Source organism: Lissotriton helveticus, chromosome 3_1 (genome assembly GCF_964261635.1).
Source record: "Lissotriton helveticus chromosome 3_1, aLisHel1.1, whole genome shotgun sequence".
NCBI lineage: Eukaryota > Metazoa > Chordata > Amphibia > Caudata > Salamandridae > Lissotriton > Lissotriton helveticus.
Window position 1 is genome coordinate 536,405,718 of NC_136061.1, and position 27,788 is coordinate 536,433,505.

At 46.7% G+C, this 27,788-nt stretch overlaps 1 protein-coding gene across 4 annotated transcripts in view; it reads left to right on the forward strand.

The window, feature by feature from the left end:
* The window catches only part of SLC39A10 (solute carrier family 39 member 10), a 455,594-nt gene that overhangs the window by 365,226 nt on the left and 62,580 nt on the right, over positions 1-27,788 (forward strand). For all 4 annotated transcript variants that reach the window (XM_078680416.1, XM_078680415.1, XM_078680418.1 and 1 more), the window contains one exon: positions 3,148-3,228. In XM_078680416.1, coding sequence (XP_078536542.1) covers positions 3,148-3,228 — 81 coding nt within the window. The remainder of the gene's footprint in view (positions 1-3,147; positions 3,229-27,788) is intronic.

Here is a 27,788-nt window from a genome sequence, read left to right on the forward strand (position 1 = left end):
AGCGTATGCAATTGCAAAAGTATGCGGTGCACAGTGGTTCAGGTTATGCGGTCTCTACGAGGGATACTGGCCTCAAACTTGGTGAGAGTGCCGCTCAACTTTAAGGAAAGTAGGAACCCACCTCCTGTGTTGCTGGAGCCTCTGGAATCTGCAGGAGCTCAGGATCAGCAGACCGGTCAGTTGCGTTATGGTTTCCTGCAAATGCAGGGGAGTGACTCCTTCATCTCAAGGGAAACACATCGGAGGTCCTTGATGCTCAATAGGTTCTGCACAGAGCCTGTATTGTGCATGGGCACATACGATGCTTTGGACGGAGAGGGAGTTGAAGTCGGGCTCAGTCGTAATCCAGCGAAGTCCAGAGTGACCAGACGATTGAAGTTCAGTGGTTTCTTGATCGGAATTGTGTCCACGTCGAATCTAGGGTCCTACAGCCAGGTAAGACCTTTTGTACCCACGGGAGAGGGTTGGACAGATTCAGGGGACCCTCCCATGTCCTTTGTCCAGTTTTGTGCCACAGCAGGAACCAATGGCTCCCAGGACTGGTTTGAACTGGACTATGCACAGGGACGCGAAGTGATCCTCAGATGCAGACTTTCAGGCACTTTGTTTGTGCCCCCAACCAGCCCCAATAAACGAAATCCTGTCTGGGAGGTGGTCACACCTCCTTCTGACAGGATGCCTAGTGTCCTGCCTTCCCCTGCTCGAGCTTGGCTCTGCAGCAGGAGGGCAGAAATGTGTCTCTGGTCGTCGGCAACCATTTTTTGCTGCCCGGGGCGAGAAGGCTGTTACCGGAAAGACCAGTGACCCCACAAAGCTTGCTTCAGGAGGGTGGAACCATACCTCCCACACCAGTTACCAGTGTGTAGGTATGATTTCAAGGTGTTTGATACCAAACACAACATGTTTTGTTCCAGCCGTTTTCGAGATCGCATTTTACGCGAGTATATAATGCCTCTCTACCTATATGTCAGGCTGCGTCACCAACACCCCGGGAGAAAGGTCTCCGAAGACTGCAGAGGGGCTCTGCTCATGCAGGGGCCCTCTCTCACGTAAAACTCAGCACCCTGCCATCAGGACTGTCAAGGCCTGCTATAGGGGTGACTTATACGTTTTAAGTGTAGTGACCTATAGATATAGTAAACCTATATCTAAAGAAAGTGGTGCATGCACCATCGTACACAGGCTGCAAGGGCAGGCCTGTGGTTCCATTTTGCATGGCCTCTCATGGGTGGCATAATACATGTTTCAGCCCATGTGAGGCCTTTGGGGTACCTATGCCCTGGTTACATGGGTACCATATACTAGGGACTGACAAGAGTACCCCAAGATCCAATCTGGAGTGTACCTAAGTACATGACATAACGTTGTAGGGAGAAGGCAGATAGACTGGGGTCCTGATTAGCAGGATCCCAGTTGGACTAGTCAAAAACCGAGTAACATCAAGCAAAAAGTGGGGGGTAAACCATAAGAAGCAGATCCTACTTTCCTACAGCTGCTGAAAAAAATGGAGGAACCAAAGCACACGATTACGCATGAGCAGAATTGAAGATGCAGGCGAATGGGGCTTTTTTGAAGTGAAACGTCTTTTGCACCAATATGTAGAGTAAAATCTTTAATACTTTAAATCTGCTTTGAGATTCTTTCAGGGTTTTTTTTAGTTCCATTTGGTTAATTACGACGGAACGATTTCGATTTTGGAAGTCAGTTTAATCTGCCACAAATGTGGTGGAAATACCGGGCCACCAAACTGATGGTCCACCCACTTTATTTATGTTCGGGCAAACCAGCATTTTACCACCAGCATGATCCCCCGCTGATTCCACCAGTGGAATTCTTACACCGGCTGCCCAACAGACCTCGATTTGTCGGCGTAAGTACATCAGACCGTCCACCCTATTCAGATGGGACTGTCTGATGTACTTTGTTTTCTCAGCAGGTCAGACAGGAAAAGCCTGGTGGTCCTGAACAGAAACAGGACTCCCCTCATCCTGAAAGAATGTTCGTTTTTGTAAAACCAAAAGGTTTGCTGAAGCTGCTGCATGAAACATTGCGTCGGCCCAGCAAACATTCAGTGCCTTCAGACGAGCCACTGTAGTCAAGGCATAGAGATCTCTGCCAGACTCTTAGATCACAAAATATGGCAGGCTGTAATTGGCCTGGGTAGCAAAGGTGTTTATCTCCACTCACTTGTGGACGGCGGGCCACCCACCAAACTTTAAACCAGGACCCAAATGTGTTGGAAGCAAAGATTGCCTTCACATGACTGATTCATTGTGCATATGTGTATATATAAAACAAGTGACAAATATAAAAGTAATGTAGCCAGACATATACATTTTAACATCTACAACTTAACCCTCAAATATTTTCACTGTCCTGATGATGACCTCTTAAGTTGTTGACAAGCTCAAAATATTGTTGATGCTGCAGCAGTCGATAAGGCCCCATAAAGCGAAGGAGGAGCTCCGAGTGTTAAACTTGTATTTGCCCAGCTGCATTACTCTGATCTTAGTTGTTTGTTTCCAGTATATAAACATGTATAATCACAGTTATTATTGAACTTCACTGGGGTAAAGCCCTTTTTTTCATTGTGTTATGGGTTGCTCTTGATTCTTGTATAGTTATGCACCCACAACATCCCTTTATTGCGCTCATTATGATTTCACATCACATATGACCCCAGTGCCAATGTTTCATGATTCAGTTCAAGAGTACTTCACCCTGTCTAGAGTTATTTCTGTCTATACTGGTACTTGTGCTGAATTTCTAATGCAGTAAAGTGGATTACAAGTATAAAAATACAAAGAAGAAAACATGGTCTTGATGAGTTACTGTCTAATGGAATGCATATAAATGTCTGTTGCACAAAGGATAGCATATTCAAGCATATGCATACTATGTGATTGCATAGGAAACCACTATTGGTACTTTCACTGATGTTTAGGTTTTGATTCATCCCTTAAATACACATTTAGCTCTTTAATTGAAGTAACAAATATTTTCTTAAGCTTACTCTGCCATATTTCTAAGAAAATGTGATCAGATTAGTAAAATAAATCCTTTCTCATTGAAATGTTATCTTGCAATGTATATAGTAGATTAAATACAAAACAATGCTTAAGGTTAATTTGTTAACAATTTTTACAGGTGCTGCCTTTAGTGCTGGATTGACAGGTGGAATAAGTACATCTGTTGCTGTATTTTGTCATGAACTTCCTCATGAACTGGGTAGGTTCCTTTACATGAATACTAATTGCTTGTATTTGGTATACAATTAATGAAATTAAAGTGGTTTACGGTAATGGTATTTGAAACAAACACATTGTAATGTTAATGTACATCTGTTACAAATGGGGTCTCTGGTTGGCAGTGGTTTGCACACTGTCCAAGCAGGGACTCGCAATCTAGTCAGGGAAAGAAAGTTACACCCTCAGAATAACCCGTGCTCACACCCTTGGTAGCTTGGCAAGAGCAGTCAGGCTTATCCTCTGTGGAAATGTGCAAAGTATTTGTACACACACACACAGTAACACAGTAAAAATACCACAACAGTACTCTACACAAAAATATTCTGTATTTATCTCAATAAAACAATAGCAAAACGTCAAAAATCCAACATACACAAATCCGAATACAAATTCTCGAACACTAAATGCAGTTATGGCGCTTAGAAATACAATAGCTGCAACTGCTGTTATAATGACATGGTTCACGGAGTTGAATTTAAAAATACGGGGTGGACCGCAATGGAGCGGGGCCGTACACGGAGTAATACATACCTCCGTTACAGTAACTTGGAAACAATGACCATTCAAAGATGTTGCGAGGCACCGGAGAGGTGAGGCGTCGCTGGGGCTGGTGCTGGTGCAACATCAGTTCCTCTGGCATTGGTGGGTCAATGAAGTGTTGAGAGTCAAGCTCGACGAAGATTTGCCGGTTTCTTCTTGTTGAATACAGCAGATTTATTTTCAAGGGTCCAGGAACAGGATTTGGCACCTTTTGGCAGAGTAGGGCTCTCAGCAGAAAAGCTCTGATGCTGCAGGTGAAGTCTTTGATGACCCTGACGCTTCGTACATGAGGCAAGCTCAACTCAAGCCCTTGGAGAAACTGTGAAAGCAAGATGTAGAAAGCAAAGCAAATTCTAGGCCTTTCACTCCCAGGACAGAAGCAAAAGCAACAGCACAGCACGGCATAGCAAACAGGCAAGCCCTCCTGACAGCAACACAGGTCTTCTTCCAGGCAAAATGTCCTCAATCCAGAAGTGTTCGAGTGTATGGTGTCAGAGGGCCAGTACTCATACCCATTTCAGACTTTCAAGTAGGCAAACTTCAAAGAAAGGTCTTTTTAGTGCACAGGACCCTGCCCTTCCTGGCCCTGACTCCAGAGGCACTACAGGGTAGTGGAGACTGCTTTTTGAGGGGACAGGCACAGCCCTATTCAGGTGCAAGTGTCAATTCTCCAAGCACTCTAGCTCTGGTAGGCACATCAGCCTGGTGATGGGCCATCAGGATATGCAGGGCACATCTCAGTTTCCTATGTGTGTGACCATCTAGAGTGAATCCACAAAGCCCAACTGTCATCCAACCCAGACCTATTCAAGGGACAAGAGGAGGCCCTGAAAGGTTAAGGAAGATAATGCAAACTTTCTAAAAACCGGCATTTTCAGACCTGCAATTTACAAACTAACGTCATTAAAAGATGTGTTTTTAAATTGTGAGTCCAGAGACTCCAAACTCCAATTTTCTATCCGCTTCCATTTGGAAGATACACTTGTAAGATGTTACAAGTCAGCTCCAATGCTAACCTATGAGAGAGATAGACCTTGTTGTAGTGAAAAACAAATTTTGCAGTTTTCACTACCAGAACCCTTTAAATACACTCACCCTGCCCATGGGGCTACGTAGTGAAAAACAAATGTAGCAGTTTTCACTATCAGAACCCTTTAAATACACTCTCCCTGCCCTTGGGCCTACCTATGGCATACCTTAGGGGGGGTACCTTACATGTAATAAAAGGGAAGATTTAGGCTTGGCAAGTAGGGGTACTTGCCAGGTTGACGTGACAGCTAAAAACTGCATGCACAGGCTCTGCGGTGGCAGGCCTGAAACAGGTTTGAAGGGCTACTTATGGGGTGGCATAAGTAATTCTGCAGGCAGACTAGTATGTAAGAAAAAAAGGGCAACCCAACCTACCTTTGGGGGCTCGGGTAAACAATGAAATAATGTATGAAAAAGTTCCCATAAAGGAATTATTTACACAAATATTTGATTCTTTAAGTAATTAAATCTGTCAGATTATGACATCAGTATTGTGATTCATAATTATTCAAAAATCAATCCATAAAAGTAATATTGATTACAAAGAAAGAAGATGCATAGAAGCAACACCATTCGTTTCGGTTATTCATTTTTATAGATCTCTTTGTTTGGGGTTGAATGGGTTTCAGCAATTGTATTACAAACGCAGTATCAGCCTTATTTTTTAGTTTTCAGAGTTGTAAAGACGCACTAAAATGGCCCACAAAATGATTATGCATGACGCAGAGGCCCTACATTTTGCAAGTCCCAACAACCTGTATGAACTCAGCATTGTTTCATCATTTTGAAACTTGGAAACACAACCTACATAAATGCACTCCACACCATGCCACATAATTCCAATCAGCATAATTTCACTCAGCGCCACGCACTTCCACGCAACACTATTCAACTCATCACATTACCATTCAACACCACATAATGCGACAGCAAACCACATAAAACACACCTCATACATCCATTCCACACAATGCCACAAGATTCAACTGCACACAACATAGTTATACTCCACTACATACCACTCCACAACAGAAAATATAATTTTACATAATTTCACTCCATAACACACAATCCGACTCCACATAATTCCAGTACATTAAATACCACATAATTACTATCCACATCATTCCACTGCACACAGTGCCACATAATTCCACTACAAAAAACCACTATAGACTATTCCAATTCAACCTACATAATTCCACTCCACAATGCATACATCCATTAAGCTCCAAACAAAACACGTGGGTAAAACACATTGTCATTTACAACGCCAATAGCTCAAACTCTCACAGAAGCAAGACCCATTGCATTGCAAATGCTTTTTAAAGCAGGGACCCCACAGGAGCCTGTAGGTCAGTAAGCTGGTGGTTTATTGGCAAAGCAATAGTAAAGCTTAGGCTACAGTTAACATGTACATATAGCAGAAACCAGTACTTTAGTGTAGAATTTTGCACAGAATACAGGGCGTAACAACAAGGCAAATGATCATTCACAAGGTGAGGAGTGCCCGTTGCTTATGCAACCAGTAAAGTACTGGAGGATAGTGCCATCTCATCCTGGGCCAAAGGGGTTGCCCAGCCTAGCCTCTTCCGGTCTACGGCAGGCGAAAACTGCCTGTTCTTGGCCTGGGCACCTCCTGCATGCGTCCCATTCAGCGGGGTTTAAAGAGCGCATTTAAGTGCTAGTGCAGCTTTATCTGCAAGATCAGCCCCTCCTCCTGATGAAGACAATGGTGAACGTGGGGGAAGTAGTCCAACCCCAGCAAGGAAAAACTAGCATCCTGCGCTGCAGGGTTTAAAGACCGCATTTAAGCGCTAGTGTGGCGTTATCAGCAAAGTTGGCACCTCCTCCTGGTGCTGACCAGGGTGAGACTGGGGGATGTAGTCCCAACCCAGCAGGGCAGAACTGGCGTCCCGCGCTGCGGGCTATGAAGATCGCTTTTAAGCGATTGGACGGCATTAGAAGCAAGGTTGGACCCTTCTCCTGGTGCGGACAGTGGCAAAGCTCTGCTTGGGGAGATAGTCCCAGCCCAGCAGGGCAGAACAAGGCCGAACTGGCGTCACATGCTGCTGGGTTTGAAGAGGGCTTTTAATCAAAAGTGTGGCATTATTGGCAAGGTTGGGTCCTCCTGCTGCAGACAAGGGTTAAGCTTGTGGACGTATTCCCACCCCAGCAGGGCAGAACTAGCGTCCCCACAGTTACATAATAACCAGTGTTTTCTGTTGGAGGGTGTCCATTACTTCCATTGAATCATTACTGTGCGCAACTCTGGTAGCTAAAGGTGAGACTATGTATCTACATTCCTTAAGGTGGCTGTGAGTGTTAGATGCAGAGTCACTTCTATAGCATAATGATTGTTGTTCATATGCCTTGTAAAATCTCACAGACCACAATGAAGTAGATTTTAGAAAAGATATCACCAATATATTTATTAAATATTATTAACCCCAATCTAAAACATAGTAAGCACACATTTAATTATTGTATGTTATAATCAAATGTGCGCAGACTGTAGAATTGGTGGGATTAGTATTTAATAAATAAAACATGATACACAGCATCAAAAAGAAAATGAAATATTTAGATAAATCTTCCAGTATAAGTGTCTGAAACATGCACAGTTTAGAATGTGCAAAGTAGTCTTGGTGGTCTGATCCATCACAAGTTGCAGAGCATGCGTTCCCTGTAGCCTTGTGGCAAAATCACATCAACTTTTTATACATTTTTGCTAAATATTAAATATTTGCTAATCTTATTCTAGGATTAAATCTTTTCAAACACATAAATCATAAAATGGGTTTTATCGTCCGTAAAGAACAAAATATTTCTCAAATATATGATATCGAATTTAAGTGTCTAATGTATCTGATAGAGACTACTAGCCGCAGATTCCTTAACGTAGAATTATCCCCAGGCGTGAGACTGAATCTGGAAAATGTTTGCCACCGCATCTCTGCGGGCCGGGGGCGGTACCACGTGATTACGCCCTGACGTCCACGGACGTGACATCAATGAGGTCACATAAGCCCCACCCCGGCGCGCTGATGTCAGTTTCCTTCTTTTCCGCGTACAACGTGCATCTGGATTATGTCCCTTACCTGTTTTAGGCCTTCTTTTAATGCTTTTGCGTTGAGGGACAGTGTGCGAATGCCTTCGGGTTTCAAGACATGTACTTCTTGTACACGTGGGATGTTGGTGACGGACCCTCACCCTATTTTTATGTGGAGTTTGGGTGAGCACCATGATTCTACTGCGATGCTTGTCAGCATCTGAAGCCGAAGTCCCGGCGAGAGCGCCGGGTGAAATTGCTTTCGGCCCCCTTGTCCAGATCGGTCCTGCACCGCGTCCGTCTCCTACCTCGGATGGGTCCAGAAACCACCGATTCCGCCTGCGGCATCATCCGTCACCGAGGCCTGGTTCTCGTTTTGCAGAGGGCGCGGGTTCCCCTCGGGACGTGCAGCCTCGCTCGTTGCCACCCTATCCGCCGTTTCCTGGCATCGGGCGACTAGGGCCCAAATGAAGGCCTACTTGCCGGCCCCCCTCCTCTTCCTGAGACTTCCGCGGATACACTGCCATGTGCGGGCCTTCCGTGGATTCGCTGGCAGATTCGACCTCGCGCCGATGAGTTCGGCTACAGGTTTTGGGAGGGTGTGGTGTCGTCAAGGTGCGACCCTACGGGGATCCCCTCTTCGCTCCACGGCGTCCCTGCCTCGCCGCAAATCCCTGCATGGGTCCCTGTGGTGCCGCAGGAGGTCGCCGGGACTCGTTTCGTCCCAGAGTCCCCCTCGGTCATCTGGGCAGTTGGTTGCCTTACCGGAGGCCAGGCTAACGCCGTTCCGATGGCTTTCCTCCCCGACCCTGGCTGCACCGCAGGTGGTGGCCGGAGCCTGGGACGCTTCCCCGGGTCCCTCTCGGTCCTCTACGCAGGAGGCTGCCTTGTCGGAGATAGAGACTGCGCCGCTCATTAGCCGGTCCGACCCCGCCCCATTCCCCTAGGATGCAAGTGGTGGTGGAGGTCGACTCTGCGCCCCCGATGGCCACTTCGGCACTGATCGAAGTCGCACCGGTGCCTGTGGCGGACTTTACGGTGCCATCCCGGCGTCGGGTCGTCGACTAGTCTCCGGAGCTCCCTTCCTCTCTGGAGGTTTGTCATCTCCTTGTCTCCTCTTCACCGGAGACTGGATGGCCCATCGTTGCTTTTTTCCCGGCATCTTCTAGGGAGGGCTCTTTGCCGTCTCCGAATCCACAAACCCCGGACCCTCTCTTCCGCAACTCCCTGTTGGTTGCCCCGCAGGCTTCTCCGCCTTCTCCAGAGGCCCCTCAGGTCCCCCACGCGTCCATGGATCTTCCACCTTACAGGGGCTGGCCGTTTCTTCTTCCAGCTGGACTCTGGGATGGGCGGCTTAGTTTACAGCCATCGCCCTAGGAGGAATTGCTCTCTCCTCCCGCGACGCCCTACGGAGGCGAGTGTAGCCTTTGTCCAGGCCATTTCCACGGCCATTGGCATTTTGCAAATGGGCAACCTGGTCACCCCGTTCCCTAAGGACCATTTGTTGGAAGATCTCCACCAGGGCTCTGGTAGAAGGGGAGCTGCTTCTTCCATTTGAAGCTTCGCTCCACAACTCCCTTCTGGGGGCGTCCTGCCACGGGAGATCCGGTGCCTCAGCCGCTCCTTCACCACCACCGTCCTGCTCCGCACAATCCAGTCTGCCTTTCTTTCAACCCTTCTACCCAGGGCCCTCTCCTGCAGACTGATTTTCCTTCCTTGCCTTCAGCGGTGTTCCCTCCATCACTGGAGGCCCATTGGTTGGATTCCCAGGGGCCCAACCTCTTCGCTTCCACTAGTGCTGCTTTTCGTGCGCTCAACACACTTTGTGTGTTGGCCAGGGCTACCTCCAGCCTATGGGATTCCCTGGAGTCCCTTCTGTCTCGTTCCTCACATGAAGTTGCCTGTGTTGGATGGCCTGGAGTTGGCCAAATTTATTCTCTGTTCGGCCTTGGATGTTTCTGATGCTCTCGGCCGCGCTATGGCAAGTTCTGTGGCTCTCCGCCGCCATGCTTGGTTGCGGGATGGCGTTTTTCCGAAGAATATTAGGGAGCGTCTGGTTGACCTGCCTTTTGATGGGGTTCTTTTGTTTAACACCCACGCGGACTCCGCCACTCACCGGCTCCTTGCGGGGCTCCGTCCTCTTCCCCCCCTCCGTAAGCTTTGGCTTGTCGGTCTTCAGGTGCTTTATGCTAGATGTTTATCCCACCTTTTTCTTTGGGCCTCGTGTTTCGGTTGGCCCGTCTGTGTGGCTTGAAGTGCCTTCGGGGTCCTTCAGTTGGCCCCTCTGTACTGTTGGCTGCTGGTACAGACCTTTGGTTTTTGTGGTGTGATGTTTTGGCTGTTAGTAAATCTGTATAGGTCCTCAGGTTGGGCCATCTGTGTATTTTTTGGCTGATTGGTAAGCCGTCTGTGGTTCTACCCGCAGGTCCTTTATGTTCTTGTCCTCTGCTGCGGGGTTTTTTCCCTAAGAGGTGTTCCCATGTTTTGTTTGGGACGTGTCAGACCCTAAGTGGGGTACTTGTAGTTATTGTGTAGCTCTGTCCTAAGCTGGGAGGGTGTGGACACCTTTTCGAGTTCCTCGCCTTTCCTGGCGTCACTATATACCGCTGGTGCGATCTCTCTTTTCTTTTGTCTTAGCGCAGCTTGCGTTGCTCCAGGTTCTGTCTTCTCAGTATCCGCTAAATCGCCAGACCGGCTTTGGCATGCCGTCTGCAGCGTCGTGTCATGGTGTTTCCACCTTCTTGTCCGGCGTTTCGGCCTCGTCCTCTGTCTTGTGTTCCAGGGGAGCTAGGACTCTCCTAGTATTTTCCTGTGTTCTGGCTGACGGCTTAGATCCGTCCTTCATATTTCTCCTCTTTCTCTTCTGGCTGGTCCCACTTCTTTTCGTGGGGCATCTTGTGTCTGTGGAACGGTCCTTCTCTGGGGTTTGTTCTGGGGTTCCCTGGCCTCTGCCTTCGTCTGGCTCTTAGCTTGCTCTGGGCGCACTGCTTCATGGTATTTGCCAGCCTCTGGCTGCACACACCTGGTCTTTATAGTCCGCCTCCGTGGGCCTTGGCGTGTACCCTTGTGATCCTGCCCCTTGTTCTGCTGGAGCTTTGCGCAACTGTATCTTTCTTTTCACGCCTGCGCTTCTTGGTTGTGGGGGAGTTCCTGCCTTGTCCGCTGCCTCCGGGCTGATGCCTGTTCAGCAGTCCCCTTCGCTGTGTGCGTGTTCTCCTGCGGCGGGCTCTGCCTCCGTTTCCACCTCTTCTCCTTGGAGTTTGGGGTGGTTCTTTTTTTCCTTGGTACTCCTCTGGTGCTGTCTGTCCCTCCGGGGTTTTCTGGCGATGTGCCTTGGGTAGGCGTGGGGTATCCTGGCCTTCCCTTCGCCTTGTTCTTGCCTGCTTCTGCTTGGTGGGGCCCTGGACCGCCCTTCTTGTCCCCATGACACATCCCCTGTTGGGGTCCTGTGTTTCTTCCAAGCTGAGGAGGTTCTCACGCAGGCCCTCCTCCCCTCTAAGTATGGCTATGGTATCTATTCTACGTTAAGGAATCTGCGGCTAGTAGTATCTGTCAGATGTACAAGTTACTTACCTTCGGTAACGATGTATCTGGTAGAGACGATTCTAGCCGCAGATTCCTTCACGACCCGCCCTTCCTCCCTGTTCTGGGAGGACCTTCAGCTTGGTCTTCTGCACTCGCCTCCTTCCAGTTGGCTTGTCTTCTGTGAGTGTCCTCCTCACTTCCTCCCTTGCGGGGTGCTTCGTTCTGTTTAATTGTTCCACCCCTTCCTTGCTGGTACTTGGACGGTCGGTTCATGTATACTTCTACATCCCTGCACCCTGATTTTTCCAGTGTGGGGGCCTACTCTTACTCTTCTCCCTTTTTCATTGCTTGGGGTTTCTGACTCCTCTGCAGTCCTCTGAGTTGGGGTCTCTTGGCTGTATCTCAGCCTTTAGCTCCTTCCAGGGGATACGACCCTCCTTGATGGTGTTGTCTCGGGGTAAATTGCCGTTACTCATCTGTTACGGACTTGTTGACCTTCACTGTTGTGGATTGTGATTGCAGATTTTCTATCGCCTGCTATGAGGTGTTTCACATGTTTTTCTGCCTCCAAGGAGGATGTTGCCCTAGCTGGCAAGGTTGCTTCTCAGAGCGGCGCTCCGCTTTTTCCCTGCTGTGGCTTTCAGTACCATAGTGCCTGGCACTTTTCCAACTGGTGCTGTTACTCACCTTTCGTTTCCTCTCTTTTCTGTTTTCACTGCTTTTCACACACTGTTCCCATGCTCTCATAGTTTTGTTTGTGATGGCTCCGTGTTGTGGCACGGCAAAGTTGACAGAAAAAAACTGACGTCAGCACGCCGGGGTGGGGCTTATGTGACCTCGCTGACGTCACGTCCGCGGAGGACGTCAGGGCGGAGTCGTGTGGTACAGCGCCCGGCGCGCAGAGATGCTGTGGCAAACATTTTCCAGATCCAGTCTCACGCCTGGGGATAATTCTACGTTAAGGAATTTGCGGCTAGAAACGTCTCTACCAGATACATCATTGCCGAAGGAAAGTAACTTGTACTTCAATAGATTTCACTGCAGCAGCAGCCTCAGTAACACATCACCTAGTGAGGAAATTAATCGGAGGAGATATGATGTGAGGGGAGTAATAAGAAGAGATACAGGACGAGGAGGGGGTGCAAGAACAAAGGGATTATGCAAACAGTAGACAGTATAACAGAACCTTTAGGAATATACATCGCTCAAAGACCTATCACCCTTTTTTTTGGGGTTACGTTGGGAGAAAATCAATCCAATTGTTAGGATAAGACAGATGAGATTGTAGCTTTAATATAATACAATCACCTACCTAGCAAGTTCACATCAGGTGGCTTGCTTAATTCCAACAATGAATGGGTTTATGGCATCAACGTTTTAAAAAAATGTAGGGATTTTCGACGTGCCAGACTCTGAGTTTCTCATTGCCGGTATTATACCCATGTTCAATAGTTCCTTGCAGAGGACCCATATCTAACTTATCTTCTGCTGTGTTAGGCCTCCAAACTCCCGAAACATTTGTACTTTCCTGCCACCTATTTGTAAAGAGTACTTAAGTGAGGACCGCACTCCCAAAATCTGGGTTTCAAAGTGCTATGTTGATTTGCATATGGTTGTGTCTATTCTGTGGTGACAATGCGGTCAAAATGACAATAGGTTGGAATGGTACCCCAAGAAATTGTCAATGGTTAGACTATTTGCAGGAAATCCTTCCATCATTTTTTATGTGGTTTCCCAATTTATTCAATACATAAAAAAATACTTCTCTGCTGATCGAAGGCCACTGCATTTAGGTTTTAGTAACAATATCAGTCTCCAAGCGTGAAAACATTTAGTTCCTGCAATACAGTGCATGTACAAAGCTCATTAGGATATCACCCCTTCTCTCAGAGTGCCCGGTAAAGCACGGAACGATGAGAGAAGGGATGCAATCTAAGTAGGATGTGTGCTGATCTCATTAGTGATAGGGCCTTTTTATTGTTGGAAAGGACTGCATTCTCGATATTCTAGACTTTGTTACTTCTAGGTGAGATTTAACCCGTTGCGTGCTCGTGATGGAACCATTCCGTCACGAGCGCGCTGTGCTAATGACGGAGTGGTTCCGTCACGCCGCGGCCGCTCCGCCCACGCTCCATCAATTCCACGCCTGCGTGGCTGGATTGATGAGCGGGCGGGGCCGTGACGGAACCACTCTGTCATTAGCACAGCGCACTCATGATGGAGTGGTTCCGTCACGAGCATGGCTGCCCCACTCGACCCCCCCCAGCGCCGCAGCGGAATTACCGCCGCGGCCAAGGGGTTAAATAACCCAGTGAGTTCCAATTTCAGGGCATTGTGATCACAATCCCCCATTTCCACTACTGTCATTTCACACATATCCGCCCAAAGATACTGAGAAAGAAGTACATAATCAATTCTCCTTGAACTGTTTGAATGTCTATAGGTCATGGCACCATCTTGATCTGACGGGCACCTCCCATTACAAGCTATAAGCCCAGTTGTTAATGTGATTCCCAGCAACTGTAGTTTCAAGGTTGAACGTTTCTTTACGTGGGAGATACCTACTCTTGGGATATTCCATATGGCATCCTCCTCATAGGATATTGATGAGTCGCAATAATCCAATGGTTCTATTGTCACATTAAAAGCACCTGCCACTGTTATATGAGCTACACAAGGCAAGGAACTAAGCTGGTTGTTCAAAAGTAATTCCTTGTGTGTGCCCTGGGTCCTATAATAAAAATGAAAAATGTATAGGCAGCTATTGGCAATTGGAAACTGAAGATAAGTATTGCAGCAGCGCCTTGCTGCTGGGTGGGCGCGCTGTTTTAGCGTTATAGCGTTTTTACGCTATTTTTAAACTCCCGTTTTTTATTTTATTTAATATTGTTTATTTTTTCCCCTGGTTTTAGCACAGGGTCTTCTGGCCACTCACCTGCACGTTAATTGTGTTACCCTGTGGAAAAGTAAATTTTGCCATGTTCTGTGTCCCTACGCCTCATCCATCATATGTTATGTGTGCATGACCAATATGCATATGTTATTCCCCATGTCCGATTAATGACGCAATTCCAGTTGTGTCCACCTCTAGTATGCTAGTTTCCAGTCCTCGTGAATACTACGAATATCAGGCCTAGGTAAAGTTATGTTGCCACGTTTCTTAGTGTGCACGTTATTCCATTATAAAGTCCCCGTTTCTAGGCCTCAAAAGGGCCCGGACATCAGATTCAGCTCCTGTCTCCTGAAAGCCTCGCTGAGGAGCGATACAGCCCCCACCTGTATCCTCGACCCTTCACTTACTTCCTGCCTCGCAGTGCCCGGTGCAGCTTGGCTCTGCCTCTGAGTCTGCCAAGAGTATGTTATAGTTCCAGTTATCAGTTCAGTCCTCCTTCTTTGCATTCCTAAGCTACTGAACTGCATCAATAGTTTCCGTCATTGTCTAGCCTTCTCGTCTCCATGTTAGAGAAATACTGCATTTAATGGTCATTTAATTTTCTTCATCACGCACTACATATAGAATAATGCATGGTCCAGTCTTAGAGTCAAGTTAGCTTTTCCCCTCATGACTTCTAGTTTATATCAACATGTTCCCTAAACACCAGATACCAGATAGGGTTTAGGTACATGTCGCTCCGACCCTCCAGACTTTAGTCTCTGCTCCTAGCACAGAGTTCATAGCCCCCAGCTTCTCCTAGTAATACGTCATTGCCAGTTTTCGCGCACCATTAGGTTAGAGGTCCCGGCTCCTTAGGTAGCCCCCTCCAATGTTTCCGCCCATTCATGACATATTCTGTTACGTTTGCATCACATGTCTATGTATACTCCCAGTTACACCTACTTTTACTGTTATCTCTCGCGACTGCTACGCGTCACGCCTTCTGCTCCACCCACTGTTACGCCTACTGCAATGTAATGCTATGTGTTTGCGCTATGTATATAAGTTGATGTATTGTTATTAAAAGTTAGCGCGCTCATCCCAGATCAAGCCCCGGCAGCTGCTGGGCCCCGGTTGTCCTGCCGGGCCCTGTTACCTCTGTTCCTATGCAGGTTGTCCTGATCCTGTCCTTATGCTGTAATAAACCTGCAGAAACTCCTACTACCTCGAATCTTGACTCTTATTTTATTGAGCTATCTGTTATTCATTCATTCATTCAAAAATAGATCCGGTATTATTTATTTATATACCACATAATGGCGCCCGAACAGGGACTTGCCCTTTCCCCACGCGACGGTGAAGCCACGCCGACCCCCTGACCCTCTGCAGTCGTGACGGAACCATACCGTGCACTGGCAGATATTTCTGCTCCAAGTATCCCTCAGGCCCACGGAGGAGACGGAGGAGGCGGTCCAGCATCCAAACGAGACGGTGGAGGAACGCGGCGAGTCCCGACCAGAGCCCAAGCCGAGAGTCCAAGGTCCGAGGTATCCGGAGGCCCACCTGTAACTGAAGTCCGAAGTTCGTCGTCCGTCGACCAGTCCAGTCCGAGGCCTTCCGTTCCGTGCTGCCCGGTGAGTACCATTGCTGGGGTAGTATCTAGACAGGACCAATCTAAATTGACTCCTGGTCCGTGGGTTGGTGGTGCCCAGACTCACAAACGAAGTGTTCACCTAGGTGGATACGGGTCTTGATGCGTCCCTTTATGGGACCGGTATGTTCCGTACTGTTACAGCAGTGCATCCAGTAACTCTAGTCTGTTCCGTTCTCGAGAAATTCTGTTCTGTTTATGTTTTCAGTATTTCAGGTAATATTCTGTCCGAACTGTTATTTACAATGTTCTTCATGTATTTTAATGTTGTGGTATGAGTGCGACGTGATTTCGTGTTTTTATTGTGTATTGTATTGTGTCCAGATTACAGTTCAGTCATGCCGCTCTTCTCCAAGTTACGTCAGATAAAAACTAGAAAGGGTCTGTTAGAAGAAGCAGTTCCTGTCCCGCCCAGGGACAGTCCAGGTCACTTTATGTATCAGAAACATGGCATAAGCGCCATAATGTATCTAGATTTATGGGTAGAGTATACCAAACAGTTAGAAGAAAAGTATAGATGGCCCGTATCGGGTACATGGGATGCCGAATGTATCATGCGAGTAGAAGAAGCATTATGGAAAAAGAAAGCCAGACAGTCACAAAAGGATGCCATCGAGTTATGGCGTAAAGAAGCTCATAAAAGAACGGAAAAGGAAGTCAGAAAGTCAGAGTTAAGTAGAGAATCCCAAGAACGAGCCCAAGAAAGAGAATTAATCGAGATCGGTGAACAAGTCAAAACCGAACAGTCAGACAGACAGAGGCATGCCCTTATTAAGGGTATGTATCCTCTCCTTGCCGAAGGTTTGCCAAAAGCGACCCCAGAGGCATCCAGTAATTTCCCGCCACCATTAGTTCCGACCAAGCTACGTCATAAACCGACCGCAGCTGATATTTTTATTTCGTCCTATCTGGACGACACAGTCCCCGAATATGCAAATCCTGTTCGCGCTCCGCCAGTCCCTGTAAATCAGGTAATTCATGCTCCTCCAGACACCGGAGTACCTGTTACGGTACCCCCGGTCCAGCCCGCCATACAAGTCCAGCCCACGTTACAATTACCGACCCTAACAGGACGAAGAATGTCAGTCGACGATTCTAGTCTAGGGGCCGCAGGAGGAGGTCTTCCTCAAACCCCGCCGCCACACAAGCGTTTAACATTACTCGAATTACATGCTCAAGCGTTACAGCGCACGCCCAAACATCAGTCTGTTACAGAAATCAGGCAAACCCTTAACGAATGTGTCTATGATCCAGTTCCAGGCGAGTATAATATGGTTTTATATTCCTTACGTGTAAGGAGAGTGACCGAGTATCTAGTCACCTTACCGAATATGAAAGAAGATCTAGACAGAATATATCGTTTCATCCGTACAGGGGATGATCCAGAAAGTATTGGCGAGATTATGTCTCAAAGGAAAGCCGAGATCCAGCTCATGATATTAAAGTTCCTGATCAATTGTCTAATAAGAGAACAAGATTACCCGTCTAAAGATTCCGCCGAAATGAGAATCCTGACAAGGTGGAGTGATAATATAGCCGAGGGTAAGCACAAGACCGTCGGTGCCATGGAGAGTATGTACAAGAAAATTCGTAAAGAAATAATAAGGTTACACGAACAGCGTAAAGCAGCACAAGTAAGCGAGAAAGAAAGTATCTCTGATCCTGAAGAGGAAGACGAGAATCCCGCTAGAATAGCGTATGTAGGAAAATCCAGATTTCCAGATCGCCATTTACGTCTAGAACACAAGTCTATTTTCCATCATCAAGTATCAGAACAAGGTTCTCTAGAACAAGTATTTCAAGCTACCGATCACATTCTGAAATCACGAATCGGTTACAGTGAGTTAAGTACCATGCATGAACAAGAACTAGCCCGATCAGCAGTCCGATGGATTACTGATTCTACCACTTTTCCAGACGAAATAGTGGCACAAATGTTTCTGAAATTGCCCCCAGCCGAGCAACGACTGGTGGGTATGTATATGATCCAGTACCTCATTACTCTGTATGAGGGTCAACATTCTGATCCAGGCCCGTTACACGATGTCCTGAATGAGTTACTCCAGTATAGATGGAGAGGTCTAGGTACCGATTTAATTAGTGTCATTCTAGAACAGCGCCACAAATATAGAACGTTCCTGAACCCGCATTTTGTTCATGTCTCACCCCCAGAAAGTAAATCATTCTACATAGACAGACAGAATCCGTTACGAGAAGTCCACCCAGTCCAAGGGGCGGGTGGCGTAATGCAACGAGTGTTTGTATACACTCCGATTTCAAAGATGGAACTTCTTGAAATGAAGAAATTAATTCCCTGTCATGACAAAGATCCAGCAGGGTTCCATAGAGAATTAAAAGACATGCTCCGTATGGGAGAATACACTTACCCAGATATCATTAAAATGTTAAAGGTCCTGTTACCCGCAGGGGTGTATGAAAAGTTAAAGGAAAAGGAATGGGAGGTGGGAGAGAAAAAGATCGATTGGACAGCTCTAGAAGCTGAAGACAAGGCACGAGTACCAGGTACCGGTCTTGGAGATAAATGTAAAGAATTACCAGAATTACTGATTCAAGTTTTACCCAGATTATTGACAACGAGAAAAGAAGACTGGGATGCAATCTCAGCCTGTAAACAGAAACAAGATGAAGATATTAGTGATTTTTATTCTAGATTTGAAAAATGTTTCAGTATCAACAGTGGTCTCAAGACAAGTAGTGAGTCATACCCTCATCTTTTTGTTACCAAATTAGTCGAGAATTCAAGTCCACAAATTAAAAATCGAGTTTTAAAAGTCGAAAGCACCTGGCAAGCAAATACTCCGTCCCAGATGCTCCAGATGCTCCAGTATCACCAGAATAGAATCAGGGAAGAGCAAGAACACGAAAGAAAACGTATGAAAGACACGAAAATGAAAGTGCTAGTTGCACAATCTGTTCCTCAAGACAGTCAGAAGAGGGGTCCGAATCAAGCCAGTCATCCTGCAGCTCCCGTTAAAGGGAACTGCAATTATTGTAAACAGCCAGGTCATTTTATAAACGAGTGTGCAGTTCTGAAACATAACATAGCTACTGGTAAGACTAAAGAAAGACCACGTCCGCCTAGACAAGAACAAGTTTCACAGATTCCTCAGCCACAGAATGCACCACAGACAGTTACAGCTCCGCAGCCTATCGCTGCAACACAGCACGTTACATCGCAGATGTACCAGTATGCACAGACAGAGTATCCAGAGTACCAGCCATATTCATGAAACAGCCTAGAGAGGGAGGTAGGCTTGCCTCTCATCGAGATACCTGTAGATCAAGAAGGTCCCTATGTTCACAGTCAAGTATTAGGGAAAGACAGAAAGTTTTTGATCGATACAGGGGCAAGTAGGACCACAATTAGCCACGCCGAAGTTCCAGGGGCTCCGCTCTCAGGCTCAAGAAATGTTTCCCTTGGATTTTCAGGAAAGCCAATAGTTAACGAGATATCAAAGCCAGTCACTCTAGAAGTAGGTCCATTGTCCCGCACTACTGATCTGTTACTTACTAAGTCATGTCCAGAAAACCTGTTAGGCATTAAGACACTGAAAGAGTTAGGTGCAGTTATTTGCTGTTCCCCAGAGGGAATTCGATTGTTCCTACGTGACTTTAAGGGTCACTATGTATTACGAGATTTTGATTCAAGATTGTCTAATGTTCCACAGCATTTATGGGCGCAAGGTCCAACTGATGTAGGTTACATGCAAATCACACCCCATCGTGTGACTCTCAAACCAGGTGTAGTGTTACCCCGAATCAGACAGTACAGATTGCCACCTGAGGCTGTAGCAGCCTTATCCAAAATTATTGACGAGCTCATGGCTCAAGGAGTAGTTGTAGAAACTGACTCCAATGTATGTAATTCTCCGATCATTCCAGTCATGAAACGTACTGATCCAAATGCACCCCCAGTATATCGATTAGTGATTGATTTACGAGAGCTTAATAAATGTATTATTCCTCAGTACCCAGTTGTCCCAGACATCTCTTCCCTGTTAACAGCCATTGATTCCGAAGCCATGTTCTTCACTGTCATTGACCTCAAGAATGCATTTTTTAGTGTTCCAATTCATCCAGACAGCCAGTTTCTTTTCGGATTTTGTTTAAATGGAAGGAGCTATATGTTCACACGCGCTCCTCAAGGTTTCACAGAAAGTCCTAGTATTTACAGTCAAGCACTTAAGAGACAACTAGACAATATTCACATGCCAACTGACACTGCCCTGCTCCAGTATGTCGATGATCTCCTGATCACAGCCCGTTCTGAACGTGCTTGCGAGCGAGCATCACTTACAGTCCTGTATTTTCTAGCCGAGATGGGGCACAAGGTGTCACCTTCGAAGCTTCAATTCTGTGTCCAGCAAGTGGTATACTTAGGACACTTGCTGTCCAAGTGGGGTAGGCAGTTGACACCCGACCGTATCCAGTTAATAGCGAGTCTTCCCCAGCCCAGAACCCAGAAGGAGGTACGTGCCTTTATCGGCCTTACTTCTTATTGTAGACAATGGATTCCCCAGTATGCATTTCTAGCCAAGCCACTGATACAGTTAACGACACAGGAGGCAGCCGTATCGACTGTCCTCCCTTGGACATCTGACCATACACTTAGTTTCAACGAGTTAAAGAAAGCTTTATGTCAAGCTCCAGTTCTAGCCACACCGAACTACAGTAAGCCTTTTACACTTTTCATTACTGAACGCGAAGGTACAGCATTATCTGTTCTCACACAAGATCAAGCAGGACAATACAAGCCCTGTGCTTATTTTTCGAGCACATTAGATCCAGTCGCCCAGGCGTTGCCTGCGTGCCTCAAGTCAGTTGCAGCCACAGCACTAGCTATCAGACAAAGTGATTCCATAGTCTTAGGACATTCCCTGACAGTACAAGTCCCACATTCCGTGGAAGTTCTTTTAAACCGAACACAAACACAGCACTTGACAATTGCACGTTTAACAGGTTATGAATTGACACTGTTCCAGCCACACATAGAAATTAGACGCTGCAACGTCCTGAATCCTGCTACACTGTTACCATCAGTTGATTCAAATCCAGACCCACACGACTGTGTGGAAGTAGTTAACATTACGACTAAGCCAAGACAAGACCTGACAGACATTCCGTTACCAGATCCCGACCTGACACTTTATGTGGATGGTTCATGTATGAGAACTAGTACAGGAGAACTAGTCGCAGCATATGCAGTGACTACTGACACTGAAGTTATCGAAACACACCGTATTGATACCCTGTCCGCTCAAGCAGCAGAGCTAGTTGCTCTGACACAAGCCTGTATACATGCCAAGAACCTGAAAGTTAATGTTTACACAGATTCACGTTACGCATTTGGAGTTGTACACGACTTCGGAGTGCTCTGGCAGGAGAGAGGTTTTATGACTTCTCATGGAACCAAGATTCAGCATGGTCTCCTTATTCAAGCTCTGTTAGATGCCATACATTTACCGACATCTATTGCTATCATGAAATGCAAAGCACATACGAAAGTTACTGACATTATTTCCCAAGGTAATGACTTAGCAGACCGCACAGCCAAGCTTACAGCACAGACTCTAGACATTCCAGTCAATCAGACACACACTCCAGACCCGACTACATACATGACAGTTAAGGACCCTACTCAAGATGTCATAGATATCCAGTTACATGCTACTCCCGATGAAATCAAGAAATGGTCTGAACAAGGAGGGGTCCAGACAGATCAAGGATGGTTAACGAAGGGTAGAGCCACATGGTTTCTCCCCGATTCTATGGTTCAAGTCATTATCAATACCGCACATAGTCCCGCACATTTAGGAGAAAAAGCAATGTTAGATAGTATCCAGAACATTTGGTTCAACAAGCATTTACGAGCTGCAGCCAAGCAGAAAGTCCGTACCTGTATGATATGTTGTCAGTTTAATCCAGGTAAAAGTGTCCCGGTGGAACAAGGTGGTTTCCAGCCCCCTGACCACCCTTTTGAGGTCCTCCAGATGGATTATATTCAGATGGAGCGATGTCGAGGTTTCAAGTATGTCCTTGTAGTTGTATGCGCTTTGTCCAGGTGGACAGAGGCATATCCAGTCCCAGATTACACAGCCGCGACCACTGCCAAGCAGTTGGTTCGTGAATTTTTCCCTAGATATGGACTCCCTAGAGTCGTATATTCTGATAACGGCCAGCCATTCTCCTCAGAGTTAATGAAGCATGTTTCCCTGTTGTTAGGGTACCAGTGGAAGTTCCATTGTGTACGCCATCCTGAAGCAGCCGGTCTAGTCGAGAGACATAATCAGACTCTGAAAATCCGCATAGCCAAAGTATGTAAAGACAAGGGTGTGGACTGGTTAGTAGCTCTGCCAGTCGCTTTGTTTTATATGCGCATGGTCGCACATTCTAGATCAGGTCTGTCCCCGTATGAGGTCGTATTCGGCCGCCCCCCTAACATGTGGGGTACTCCTAGACCCCGAAGTATTACCGATGTTTCATGTAATATGCTGACAGATTACCTAGCTTCCTTGATGTCTGCCCTCAACTCATGTCGTTCACAGGTTGCTGCCGCCTTTCCAGACAATACCGAGGTGGCACCGCATGAAATCGTTCCAGGTTCCCTTGTGATGGTCCGAAATTTTGACAGATCAAGTCCGCTGGAGCCTCGTTGGAAGGAGCCACGTCAGGTCCTCTTGACCACCCGTACCGCCGTCAAGCTGGAAGGCAGAAAAGGATGGATCCACCTGTCTCATGTTAAACTTTTTAAAGGATTGAAACCAGTCTCTAAAAACATTTCCCAGGATTTGAAAGACTGCCAGAATATTGCTCTTAAGGACTGTCCCGCAAAAGACATTATTACAACCCCTCCCTTGTTAGAGAAAACTCCGCAACAGGAGTATAAGTTAAAGCTCAGGTCTAGTAAAATAAGTCAGTCAGTTTGATTGTATAAGTCCTCCCCTAGGTGAAACGGTTAGACTGTTTCTGACATGTATAAAATAGACCCCCATAGTGAGAGAGTCAGTCGAAGTTCAATTCAATGTATCGTTTTTCTGAGTTTCATATTATTCATCAGCATTTTGATTTCCTGCACCAGCTATGCATTCTATCTGTATTTTCCAGTTCCTCATGCTAATATGTCTGCTAATGCTACAGTAGAGCACACGTTTAGTGATCTGCCTCCTCACGAATATTCATACCGCCTCGCTATGCGCAACAACTCATTTATCCGTATGTTACATTACTCACACCAGACCAGCAATGCCACTAATTGTTGGGTGTGTGGTCGACTCCCCCCTTTCCAGACACCGAAGGGAGTTCTGCCACTTTTTCCTTATCCATTCTCACACAACGGTTCGTGTGGAGCATGGTCCACGTTAACGTCATCCGCAACAGATATGTCTTTTCTTAACAGTACATGTTTCTCAGACAAGCAAGGTTTCCCCCACAGAACAGGTTCAGATCTAGAAAATGAAGTATATAATTTAGGTAATTATTCGTCGAATTTCATGGTCCTGAATGTTCAGTCTGATACTACTCCAGACTTACCTGCTATTTCAGTATTACCAGTCAAAGGTGAAATATGTGTCCGTAATTATGGTTCTGTACATGTAGGACATAGTGAATGTACTACTGTTGTCAAGTATAGTGACAGTAGGAAATCTATTTTCAAAGCTTCACGTCATTCCTATTTTATTTGTGGTCAAACTGCCTATGTCCGTCTGCCCCTCGATTGGGAGGGAACCTGTTACATTGCTTTCCTACTACCACCTGTTTTCCTAGCCCCATCTGATTATCACAGAAACACACATCTAGTACACATTAGACATAGAAGGGAGTCCCCAATTGTCGATTATACTGAAACTACTCTAGAACAGTATACAGATTTCAATAAAGGTTTCTTCTTCTTTGTAGGACCTGTCCAGAATAGTAAACTGATCCGTAGGTTAACAAGAACCCTTGAAGCAGTAGTTAATGAGACTGCCTCTGCTCTAGGTAACTTAACCGAAGAACAATCTGCTATGAGATTTGTCGTTTTGCAAAATCGTCTCGTCCTTGACGTCATACTGGCCGATAGGGGCGGGGCCTGTAGAGTCATCGGATCTAGTTGCTGCATTTTCATTCCAAATAACGCGCCGTCTGTTTATTCAGCTATAACCAGACTCCATAAAATTGCCCATCTGTTACACCAAGATCCAGGCACCTGGACATGGTCCGGTTGGTTCTGGAATATAATTTCCGCCTGGGGATGGAAAGTCCTGTCCTTTCTAAGTATAGCAGTAGCGATCATATTTAGCTGCTGCCTCTGTATACAATGTGGCCCTGCGATTTGCAGCATGTGTGCTACCTCTTGTATTCCTAGTCCCAAGCCCCGTTCTAAATCCCGTTCCAAGACAATTCGAGACGAGCAAATGATACTGTATGAAATGATAGATGGTATCATGAAAATTGATGTTTCCTGATGGAAACGTAGTGACAAGGAGGGAATGTGGAAAAGTAAATTTTGCCATGTTCTGTGTCCCTACGCCTCATCCATCATATGTTATGTGTGCATGACCAATATGCATATGTTATTCCCCATGTCCGATTAATGACGCAATTCCAGTTGTGTCCACCTCTAGTATGCTAGTTTCCAGTCCTCGTGAATACTACGAATATCAGGCCTAGGTAAAGTTATGTTGCCACGTTTCTTAGTGTGCACGTTATTCCATTATAAAGTCCCCGTTTCTAGGCCTCAAAAGGGCCCGGACATCAGATTCAGCTCCTGTCTCCTGAAAGCCTCGCTGAGGAGCGATACAGCCCCCACCTGTATCCTCGACCCTTCACTTACTTCCTGCCTCGCAGTGCCCGGTGCAGCTTGGCTCTGCCTCTGAGTCTGCCAAGAGTATGTTATAGTTCCAGTTATCAGTTCAGTCCTCCTTCTTTGCATTCCTAAGCTACTGAACTGCATCAATAGTTTCCGTCATTGTCTAGCCTTCTCGTCTCCATGTTAGAGAAATACTGCATTTAATGGTCATTTAATATTCTTCATCACGCACTACATATAGAATAATGCATGGTCCAGTCTTAGAGTCAAGTTAGCTTTTCCCCTCATGACTTCTAGTTTATATCAACATGTTCCCTAAACACCAGATACCAGATAGGGTTTAGGTACATGTCGCTCCGACCCTCCAGACTTTAGTCTCTGCTCCTAGCACAGAGTTCATAGCCCCCAGCTTCTCCTAGTAATACGTCATTGCCAGTTTTCGCGCACCATTAGGTTAGAGGTCCCGGCTCCTTAGGTAGCCCCCTCCAATGTTTCCGCCCATTCATGACATATTCTGTTACGTTTGCATCACATGTCTATGTATACTCCCAGTTACACCTACTTTTACTGTTATCTCTCGCGACTGCTACGCGTCACGCCTTCTGCTCCACCCACTGTTACGCCTACTGCAATGTAATGCTATGTGTTTGCGCTATGTATATAAGTTGATGTATTGTTATTAAAAGTTAGCGCGCTCATCCCAGATCAAGCCCCGGCAGCTGCTGGGCCCCGGTTGTCCTGCCGGGCCCTGTTACCTCTGTTCCTATGCAGGTTGTCCTGATCCTGTCCTTATGCTGTAATAAACCTGCAGAAACTCCTACTACCTCGAATCTTGACTCTTATTTTATTGAGCTATCTGTTATTCATTCATTCATTCAAAAATAGATCCGGTATTATTTATTTATATACCACAACCCCACCGCTATTTAGCGGGTCCGGTTTCCGGGGAGGCAGGGGGCAGTGAGCGCCATCTTTGTGAGGGAGAGGAACTGTGGGCGCCATCTCTGAGCGTTCTAGCGCTCAGGGACACTGGGACATGCCTATTTAAGGCGGAGCCTGTACCTGGTCACTCTGGCAATTGGAAACTGAAGATAAGTATTGCAGAAGCGCCTTGCTGCTGGGTGTGCACGCTTGTTAGACCTGTCTGCCCCTGTGAGTTCCCTTACCATTATTATTTATTTTGTCTCCCTTAGCCCCTAGTGTTATCAGTTTTTTTTCTGTAATGTCCACCTGGATTTTGCTAGTGTTGTCTGGGGGCTAGGTGTTCCTTGACGCTATTCCTCCATTTTCTCTTTTTGAGGCCTAGCCTACCTCCTGGAAATTGAGGGAAACCAAAGGACCTAAAATGGTGGCCAGCAACTGCCATAACGGTTTACTTAGGGAGGCTGACCCATTGGACCAAGTGAGGAAAGTTCTGGAACCCTCTGGCATGTTCTAGTAGTCAGGGGCTAGCCTATAAAAGGCCAAGTCCAGGGCGGCCATTTTGTAGTACACACTGACCAGAGGAGAGTGTAGTGGTCAAGGACAGGAGGGCGGCAACTAAATGAGGAGGACAGCGCTTCAATAGGGAAAGATCGTCCTGTGGGCCGGCTATCGCCCTATACTGATGCTGACCCTCTTGGTATGACTGAACCCTGACCTGAAGGACCCATAACTAACTTTTAAGCAGGTCCAATAACTCTACCTCACCAAGGTGCTGGAGCGTGAAACTGCCCTAGAGACTGCCAGAAAGTGAGAGTTACGCTTCAAAAGGTGGTTGCCAACTTAAGAGAACCGGAACCTCTCACCGCTTTGCTGTGGGAGTGAGTATCCCCTCTGCGGGAGTGACGTTGTGTGCGAGACATCAGCTGTCAGCCCTGGGTCCGAACCCGACCGCTGTGGTGGAGGCGGGGCTCAGCAGAGGCCGGCTGACAGGAGGAGGAGATCCGCGGTGACGCTGCGAGAGAGGCGGCGTCCGGAACCAGGAAGACCCTTGCGGCGTCGGAGGAGGTGCGCCCGAAGCAAAGGAGGCTGGTCGGAAGAGGCGGAGCCTGTGTCGGAGGGATCGCGGAAGGAGGAACAAGCGCCGCTACGGTCCCGCCGGAGGAGCAACACGAACTGACAGAACCAATCGATGCGAACTCCAGCTGAGTCCTCTCATCGTCGGCGCTTGAACGGGTAACCGGAGCGCGTAGGCAACTCCAGCCGAGTTGTCCCTTCAGTTCGAAGTAAGCTGGGAAATCTGTGGGGAAGCGGGAGGCGGCACAGTGAGTGAACTGTGAACACTGACTCGCCGGACTAAAGAATAACTGCAAATAGACATCCCGGCTTCGGGACATTAACCTTTAGAGTCCTGATTTAATCCACTTGAGAAACCACTGAGGTATTGAGGGTGTGAGAAGGGAAACGGTGCCCCGAGTAAACGAACCCTGGGCACGAGTGCTAAGAACCGGACTACAGGGTGAAAGTAACAGCCAGAGATCATTGTACTATTAACTCCTCAGGGCAGTAAATGACCTTTAAGAGCCAGAACGTCCCCAATAGAAGTAGAGCATAAGAGTAGCAATAAGAAAGTGTAATTAATTTGCCTGTCTTCTTTTGGCTGTATAGCTGGCTGTGACCATTGCCAGGAACGCTGCTGGGGGTAGAACTCTGTGGAGCCGTGAGCTCGAGCTAATTTAGACCCTGAGTTCGGATGGGTAACGTACATGTCAGGTTATATAATGTGGTGCATTAATCTTTTACAGTGACCTACCCATTCTGCACTATTTAAGTTGACAAGCAATACTGTTGATATTGATGGTGGTTAATCTCAAATGAAATGTAACCAGAATTAATCTTCACTGAATTGAGAAAGTTGATGAATATTACTAATTTAATGTGGAAACCTTTTTTTCCGAACTAAATGTATACACTAATTTGACTGAAAAGGAACAAAGAGAACTTTTATAAAAGGTACTGGTATTTTTCTAAACTGGTGTGGCGTCCTTTATTTTTAATGGTAAGTCGCTGAGTTATGGTGAGTGGGATTGTAAGCACTACACAAAAGCCTCGGAGTTTAGCTTTGTCCACTGTGCCAG